A 9,329-nucleotide genomic window follows, 5' to 3' on the forward strand; every position below is an offset into this window, starting at 1 on the left:
AAGGCGGTTTCAGTCCAGCCACACGAGAACAGTGTGTCTGTGAATCACGGACGCTCGAGTACAATGGAAAATGGGTCGTGTTTGGTCCAGAGCACATGAATAGGAAAACTGGAGCACATCTATGGATAGTCATGTGTGTGTATTTGTGTCAACACAGCATATGTATTTGTGTGTTAGTGTGTGTGTGTGTGTGTGTGTGTGTGTGTGTGTGTGTGTGTGTGTGTGTGTGTGTGTGTGTGTGTGTGTGTGTGTGTGTGTGTGTGACGTGTGTACGTGTGAGAGAGAGAGATGGAGTGTCTGTGGTGTTTTGTCTACCATACACTCAACCTCTTGATGTTTCGTCTGAGTTTCCGACCCAGGAGGACCTCACAAAGACAGGAAGCAAGTTTACCATGAAGGGGATCGGGAGAAGAGGGAGGGAGAGAGGGCGAGAGGCAGGGATTCGTGGAGTTAGGGTGTGCGGGTCGGGACAGTCGGAGGGTGTGTAGGTAAGGGGTGGGCTATGAGGGAGAAGCAGGGGAGGGAGGGGTCCCAGAGTTGGGTTTTATGAGGGTCACAGGGTCAAACCACAAGGGTCGTAATGATCATCAGAATGAAGACTTTCACTGAGGTACGTTAAATGAGTTTGAAATCGATGAATCAATGCTGGTATTAATCATTGCCTTGTATCCAGTTTATTATTATTTGTTCAGTATTTTGGTTCAACTGGGTTATTTATTTAAATGTTGAAATAACTTCTCCTGATTTAATGTCATTGAACAATACCAATCCAATCTAGAAACTCTGAACACGCTTTTTTCTTCAACAATATCAAAACTTTCAAGTGACGTAATGCCAGGGGTATGCAGGTATCCGTTACGAGCTGACTGACTCCCTGAATGAAATCCGAAGACCAACACCATTCAAATAACATAACTAATGAGAACAACGCCACGTGAAACGCACTGCAAAGAGACACAATAGAATTGTGTGGGTATGACAGAGGAGGGATGGGTATAAATAGATCAGAGGCATGGAGTCTAAATTAAAGTTGTTATTTTGGGGAGGTTGCCGCTGAAATGATAGTTGCTTTGAGATATTTATAGACCGACCTTGGTTTAAGCTTCTTGAACATGTCACTGTTAAAAATGTAGAAGAAGAAAAGAAAAGAAGCCTCCACAGCGATACAATGGCCTGAAGTGAAGGACTTTTCAAGTGGCCGTTCACGACCCTCGTATTGAGTTACACTAATGGACAATGAGCAGGTTAGAAGTGGACGTCTGCCTCTGTAATCCGATTGTAATCTGATCATAATCTGATCCAGTTGACTGGGCTGCGGGATCAGGTAAGAGATTGCCACAGAAATAGGGAGAGGCCAACATTGGCAAAGTAATGGCTCTATAATTGTGTTTGTGTAAGTGTGAGTTTGGATGTGTGTGTGTGTGTGTGCATATGTATATAGAGGAACATGTGGCAGCACTTACCACAGTGTGTATTTCAGAGGTTTTCCTCCCTCTAACTCAGAGCACTGTGGTTGGTGGTATTCTGAGTTCCCAGGCCCTCACCTCCACCAGAAATATATTTCTATTATATGTAAATACTTATGCGTCCTTGTGTCCTTGTGTTTATGTCCATACTGTAGAAAATATGTGTATCTCCTTTCACCTGAAAGACATTCATGTTTCCTTTATCCGTACCTTTTGGTTTTATTATTTGACAAAAAGGGGTTTACTATTGCCCTGCTTTTTTGTATTAATTGCAGTACATTTTTAAATGTTGTTAATATGCAGTTAGTAGTTTCACGTGTACCTACTTTGCATTTATTCCCACCATAGCCAACTCTGGGAGGGAGGGAACGCTGTCCGGTGTGTTTTCCTTCTTATGGTTTTTCCCTTTTTCCCACAGAATTTGGTAGGTTTTCCCCTTGGCTTCTCTAACACACACAGTAATAAATATACATAATATGCTAAACTTGACCAGACTTCACATTTTTCCACAGAGTTGGCAGTTCCCTACTGGGTGCTTCAGCCAAGAACTTCAGGACCCACTAGAGGCTTGGAGGCTCTTCTAGAATGCAGAGTGTTCTAGAATGTTGCAGAAGGTAACCCACTGTGATTGATGGGTCAATGGTGGTCCAGTGACCGACAGTCAGGGGCGGGACATGACGGCTGGCTTCTGTTGGCTCCTTGTGCTGCTTATTATTGGAGCAGCCAAGCAGGAAGTGGGGGTGGTGTTTTTTCTTGCCCGGGTCAGAAGGGATAACCTCTGTTTTATCCCGGTCGTAAGTCAATGTGTGGACAGTTGGACCAATCATATGGCTAGGTTTGTAAGCAGGGGATAGTTGTGGACTGAAAATAATAATGATAAGAGGTTCTAGGTTCTAATTTATTCGAGAAGCATTACTTGTCATATTTGCTGAAATTCTCGTTACATCCCTGAAGCAATCAATAAATCAAATGCTCTAACAAAAATATATATATAGAGAGAGAGCTGGAGTCAAAGGGACACTTGCCTATTGTAAAGGAGTAGCCAATGCAGACTTTGTAGATAAGCTATAATTAAACAGCCATAATAGCTATGTAACGTGGGCGTAACCATATGGTTTTGTAATGAGGTTTACTTACTGATTAAGTTTGCATTCCAGAAACATCAATCCTTTTATCCACACACACTTTATAACATTTGCATGTTCGTGGGTCCATTGGTGTCTGCATGTGTGTCACTGCATTGTAGTTCACGAGGATATTTCCCTTGCGGTTGCACTCATTTGGATATTATGAACAGTGTCTCTCTAGGCAGAAGTTGGTATCTCCTGTCAGTTTCTGCTCGGTGTGTGATATCTCATTTAATTGCTTTGCATGAAACTTTCTCCTCTCAAATGTCTCGTTCACTGTTTCGACGCTTCATAACTCAGAAGTAAACAATACAGCATTGACACATTGGAGAGTATGCGTTACAAAGTGCCCTCGGTGCTTCGTCTTTACGAGACGATAATCCACTTGAAACAGTGTTTTGTTTTATCTGTTCTTTTTTGCTATGTTAACAATTACTAGTACCTCTTACACCAAACTAGAATACGTATTATGTTTTACACACGTGATAACCTTAAATAATACGTAACACCTTGCTTCAGTTTATTCCGACTTTACCACTAATGTAAGTAAGTAATTGTAATTGGTAACGTTAGCTAACTGTAAATTGCTTCTGATTTGACTCATGTGTTGGAACTTAAACAGCAAGTTAGCACTTCAGGACTAGAGAATCACACGCACATGCACACACACACACACACACACACACACACACACACACACACACACACACACAGCTCCATTAAAAATAACAACACATGAGGGATTTGTTTCCTTTAGGTCCGTGCACATGTGTGTTCCTATTTATATGTGTCTGTGTGTGCGTGCGTGCGTGCGTGCGTGTGTGTGTGGCAGGTTAACAACCAGTACAGTTGTGTCCATAATGGGGTAGGGGTCGACCCTACAGGGTCGTTAGTCATGGCAGGAAACAGGCTCCGCTGTAACTCTGAACGTCAACAGCACTGAGGTGCCACAGGGCAGGGCCGGCCCACCACTACTACATAAAGCCCACCGGATGTGTTTCAACAAGTAAATACAGGACAATAATCGACATCATTGGCTTTCAAACTGTGGGTCGCTGGCCATTAGTGGGCCATGTTTTTTAAAAGATAAACGCATATCTTTATGTCCGTTTCATTTGATCATACGCATGGATGAAGTCTGAAAGTGGAGAATACTCTATTGACGAAAAATATACATAGAGTAAAGTTAAATACATCACTTTTTTTGGACGCAGTAATGAGAATGTAAAGGCGATATGTCTACACATTGAATCTATGCAAAATAGGTCAACCACAGATATATACTGTGTCCAATCATCATTCTAGAATGCATCATTGTGCATTGACATTATACTATGTCAATGGAACAGGATGATAGAGCCAAGTTGCCCTTATATGGGCAACGGGGGCAGTAGAACACTGAGGGGAGCGTGTTCTGAAACTTTGAAATTGGAATGTTCAGCAGGGATTCTGGAGTTCTCTGAGCATGCCCGAACACACAGTCAATCAATTGAGAGAGAGAGAGAGAGAGAGAGAGAGACAGAGAGAGTTGGAAAAGGAGCCAAGTAACTGCAAGAGAGGAAACATGGCTGAGCTGTTCCATTTAAATAGTCAAAGGAAGAACATGCCAGCTTTTGAACAGGCTATGTTCTTGCTATGCTAACTATGTCTCTTAGATCCCTATCTATTGTTAAACCCACTGTGGATTAGGCTGGGAGCCAGGGATTGTGTGTGTGAGCTTTGTGTCGCCTCTCTGACGACAAGTTTAGACAAGAGGAAAGAAATGCAGTCCAGGTTTCTTATGCTAATGACCAGTGTTTAACCTGCATCTGGTAGGTGTTTGGATAAGGTGTTCACAAGCAAATGTTGGTGGTGAGATATTGAAATTCATTCCAAGAGCTTAGCATGTGAGTTAGCTGAGATGTAACCAGGCATAGCCAGAAGAAGGTTGGACCAGCTTAGATGGTAGACATGCCAGTGTGTGTGTGTCATGAGAGAGAGAGAGAGAGAGAGAGAGAGAGAGAGAGAGAGAGCGAGAGAGAGAGAGTGTTAGAGGTAATTCTAGGTATTTCTGCTCTTAAAGCGAACACTTTGATGCTTTCTGTTGAACTGAAATCTTCCCTGTGATGAGTGAAGAGTGAGTGAATGAACTGCAGAATCCCTCCTCCTCTGAGAATATCTCACACACCAGCTTGTGTTGACTCCTTGACCTCCTCAACCCCAAAAACAAACTTTAAATCGAAAAATGTAAACATCAATACCAAATCCCTTCAATCAGTAAATTTCCAAACAACCTATTGTTGCATCTAGAACCTACATATTCTTGATGCATCTAAAGTAAGTTGCCATTGGTAGGTAGATGGACAAGCAATCTCATCTCAAAACCCATTTATATTCACTGGCATTTGAAACTGATCTGCCTATGTCTGTATGTGTTGTATGAATGAACCTCTTCAGGTTCGATGTTTCCTGTTTTGATTTGTTTGCTGCTCTTTACACCATGAATTTGCATAGCACTGACCAAGGCTGTTTTTAAATGTACTCTATATATTTAACTTGATGCATACAGCGGACATGCATACTATGCATGCCATGCTTGCAGCGTATACAGCATACAATGTTGGCCTATTATTTAAATTCAACCCTGTCGCAGGGTAGAATCTGTTTTATTTTAAGATCAAGTTAAGTTAGCATCACTTGTGCGGATTTTATGTTGGGATGATTATGTTTTGTTTGGGGAACACGCCATTTTGTAAAGACTACTTCATCTCCCAAAAAGCTCCATCTTGGGCTTCTTATAGGGAGGGGGGGCCCATCTGGTGGGGACTGGTTTGGGTCGATGGGGTCAGAAACAGACGTGTAAACAGATAGCATCTGTGTGTTCGGATACGGCCGTTACACGCTTTGTTCTGTTCTCTCTCTCCGACTTTGTCTATACATAGACTAAACTCAGGTGAAATCATACCCTCATGCACACACTTACACACACACACACACACACAAATGTGCATGCACGCAGACATCGATGCACTGTGCACGCCACTCTTCCGGTAACCGGACTGACATCTGGCTGATATCTTTTCTTTTTTCTTTCTCAATCAATACATTGGATTAAAATAAGACAGATGTCTACTTTGCTATTTAACTACTTAAATTTCTCGATTTAATTTGTCTATACTGTGATGGTGCTTTTCTGCAATGTCTATATTGGACTGTCTATATCGTGATGTCATTGTCTTTACCTCTAAATCTACATTGCAATTGACTGTCCCACAGTGTCTCGGTTGCAGTGGCCCTCTTTGTGATGTCATTTCTTGTGGTGATGCAGTGAGGTAATGCATCGTGTTCCATGTTTTGTCAGGTTATACATGCCTACCATGGCTCGTTTGAAGTGGTTTCACACGAGCTCCACACCCTTTGCATGAGGCCCATCCGACACATTCTCGCAGACTGCTGGTAGACAATCAACAATGAACTCAGAAGGCCCAGAAGACCCAATCACGACAGGTCTGGGCACAATGAGTCACCTGTTGGGTGTTATGGTGTATTGTGTTGGGTATTGCCTGGTTGTGTAGGATCAAACCCTAACACTAAACCAGGCGTGTCTAAGGACACGCCTGGTTTACACCCGGGTGGACCTACTGATCAACCTGCTCCTTCAGATAGGTATGCAATGGTTTTTCATTGTGACGCATGAATCTCACACACACACACACACACACTCACACACTCACACGCACACATGCCACATATCTATGCCTACATACAGACAAACATACAGTGGGGCAAAAAAGTATTTAGTCAGCCACCAATTGTGCAAGTTCTCCCACTTAAAAAGATGAGAGAGGCCTGTAATTTCCATCATAGGTATACCTCAGCTATGAGAGACAAAATGAAAAAAAAAAATCTAGAAAATCACATTGTCTGATTTTTAAAGAATTTCTTTGCAAATTATGGCGGAAAATAATTATTTGGTCAATAACAAAAGGTCATCTCAATACTTTGTTACATGCCCTTTGTTGGCAATGACAGAGGTCAAACGTTTTCTGTCTTTACAAGGTTTTCACACACTGCTGCTGGTATTTTGGCCCATTCCTCCATGCAGATCTCCTCTAGAGCAGTGATGTTTTTGGGCCTTCGCTGGGCAACACAGACTTTCAACTCCCTCCAAAGATTTTCTATGGGGTTGAGATCTGGAGACTGGCTAGGCCACTCCAGGACCTTGAAATGCTTCTTACGAAGCCACTCCTTCGTTGCCCGGGCGGTGTGTTTGGGGTCATTGTCATGCTGAAAGACCCAGCCACGTTTCATCTTCAGTGCCCTTGCTGATGGAAGGAGGTTTTCACTCAAAATCTCACGATACATGGCCCCATTCATTCTTTCCGTCACACGGATCAGACGTCCTGGTCCCTTGGCAGAAAAACAGCCTTAAAGCATGATGTTTCCACCCCCATGCTTCACTGTAGGTATGGTGTTCTTTGGATGCAACTCAGCATTCTTTCTCCTCCAAACACGACGAGTCGAGTTTTTACCAAAAAGTTCTATTTTGGTTTCATCTGACCATATGACATTCTCCCAATCCTGTTCTGGATCATCCAAATGCTCTCTAGCAAACTTCAAACGGGCCCGGACATGCACTGGCTTTAGCAGGGGGACACGTCTGGCACTGCAGGATTTGAGTCCCTGGCGGCGTAGTGTGTTAGTGATGGTAGCCTTTGTTACTTTGGTCCCAGCTCTCTGGAGGTCATTCACTAGGTCCCCCCATGTGGTTCTGGGATTTTTGTTCACCGTTCTTGTGATCATTTTGACCCCACAGGGTGAGTTCTTGCGTGGAGCCCCAGATCGAGGGAGATTGTCAGTGGTCTTGTATGTATTCCATTTCCTAATAATTGCTCCCACAGTTGATTTCTTCACACCAAGCTGCTTACCTATTGCAGATTCAGACTTCCCAGCCTGGTGCAGGTCTACAATTGTGTTTCTGGTGTCCTTTGACAGCTCTTTGGTCTTGGCCATAGTGGAGTTTGGAGTGTGACTGTTTGAGGTTGTGGACAGGTGTCTTTTATACTGATAAGGAGTTCAAACAGGTGCCATTAATACAGGTAACAAGTGGAGGACAGAGGAGCCTCTTAAAGAAGAAGTTACAGGTCTGTGACAGCCAGAAATCTTGCTGGTTTGTAGGTGACCAAATACTTATTTTCCACCATCATTGGCAAATAAATTCTTAAAAAATCAGACAATGTGATTTTCTGGATTTTTTTTTTCATTTTGTCTCTCATAGCTGAGGTTTACCTATGATGAAAATTACAGGCCTCTCTCGTCTTTTTAAGTGGGAGAACTTGCACAATTGGTGGCTGACTAAATACTTTTTTGCCCCACTGTATATGTGTGCAAAGTATACATACACAAACATATACAGACACAATGGATACACACATTTTCCCATTTTCTGTATCAATGCACACACACAGACGAAGATGACTAGTTGTTGGGAAAGTTCCCAGAAATATGTCCTTTCGGGTAACTCACAGACCTGAAACATCTAATAGCTGACAGCTAAGTGACCCAGTAGATGTTACAAACTCAGACCTGAATCATCTTTTTTCTAAGAGCTATGTCACCCAATAGATGTGACACTCAGACCTGAAACATCTGATACTTATTGTCGTTGTCAGTCAACAACAGCTTTGGTCTCTACTCCACCCTGGATAATGACCCCTCCCTTGCACTCACCACTTACTGTTTATGTGTGTGTGTGTGTGTGTGTGTGTGTGTGTGTGTGTGTGTGTGTGTGTGTGTGTGTGTGTGTGTGTGTGTGTGTGTGTGTGTGTGTATATATGTGCGTGTACTCTTAGATTGCAGTGTGCTGGGGAGCTTCAACCTGTGGGTGTATGTCTATATGTCTGTTTGATGCTTGTTGGCTTGTGGGTTTATCAATACAATAGAAAATATGTGGTGTGTGTGTTTGTGTGCATGTGTTTGAGTGTGCACGTGTGCAAATGTGCATGTGCGTGAGTCTGCCTGTGTGCAAATGTGCACGCGTGTCGGTGTGAATGTGTGTGGGTCAGTGTGCGTGCGTGTGAGGGTGCGTGTGTAGGAGGCTGCGTACGCGTGTGTCCTCCTCACCGTTGTTGGTGTGCCTGACGCAGTCCTGCAGCACGGCGTGCCACTTGGTCTGTTCCTTCTCCGTCATGACGCAGAAGTAGTGGTGCCGTGCGTACGGGTGCCACAGGATCAGAGGGAACTGGGTGGCACACTTCACAAAGGGGCTGCTGCTGGGCCGCGCCTTCACCCCTGGACCACAGCGCAGCAGGGGTTAACACACTGGGGACTGTCTATTCATCCGTTCACCATCCTTCACCCCTGGACCACAGCGCAGCAGGGGTTAACACACTGGGGACTGTCTATTCATCCATTCACCATCCTTCACCCCTGGACCACAGCGCAGCAGGGGTTAACACACTGGGGACTGTCTATTCATCCGTTCACCATCCTTCACCCCTGGACCACAGCGCAGCAGGGGTTAACACACTGGGGACTGTCTATTCATCCGTTCACCATCCTTCACCCCTGGACCACAGCGCAGCAGGGGTTAACACACTGGGGACTGTCTATTCATCCATTCACCATCCTTCACCCCTGGACCACAGCGCAGCAGGGGTTAACACACTGGGGACTGTCTATTCATCCATTCACCATCCTTCACCCCTGGACCACAGCGCAGCAGGGGTTAACACACTGGGGACTGTCTATTCATCCA

The 9,329-nt window shown here is 44.0% G+C and overlaps 1 protein-coding gene across 1 annotated transcript in view; it reads right to left on the minus strand.

Annotated features, from left to right (window-relative positions):
* niban2a (niban apoptosis regulator 2a) overlaps nt 1-9,329 on the minus strand; it is a 33,516-nt gene that overhangs the window by 11,976 nt on the left and 12,211 nt on the right. Inside the window, exon 5 of the mRNA XM_079755644.1 lies at nt 8,696-8,863. Within this exon, the coding sequence (XP_079611770.1) occupies nt 8,696-8,863 (168 nt within the window). The remainder of the gene's footprint in view (nt 1-8,695; nt 8,864-9,329) is intronic.

The sequence above is a fragment of the Pollachius pollachius genome, assembly GCF_949987615.1.
Source record: "Pollachius pollachius genome assembly, chromosome: 18".
NCBI classification, from domain to species: domain Eukaryota; kingdom Metazoa; phylum Chordata; class Actinopteri; order Gadiformes; family Gadidae; genus Pollachius; species Pollachius pollachius.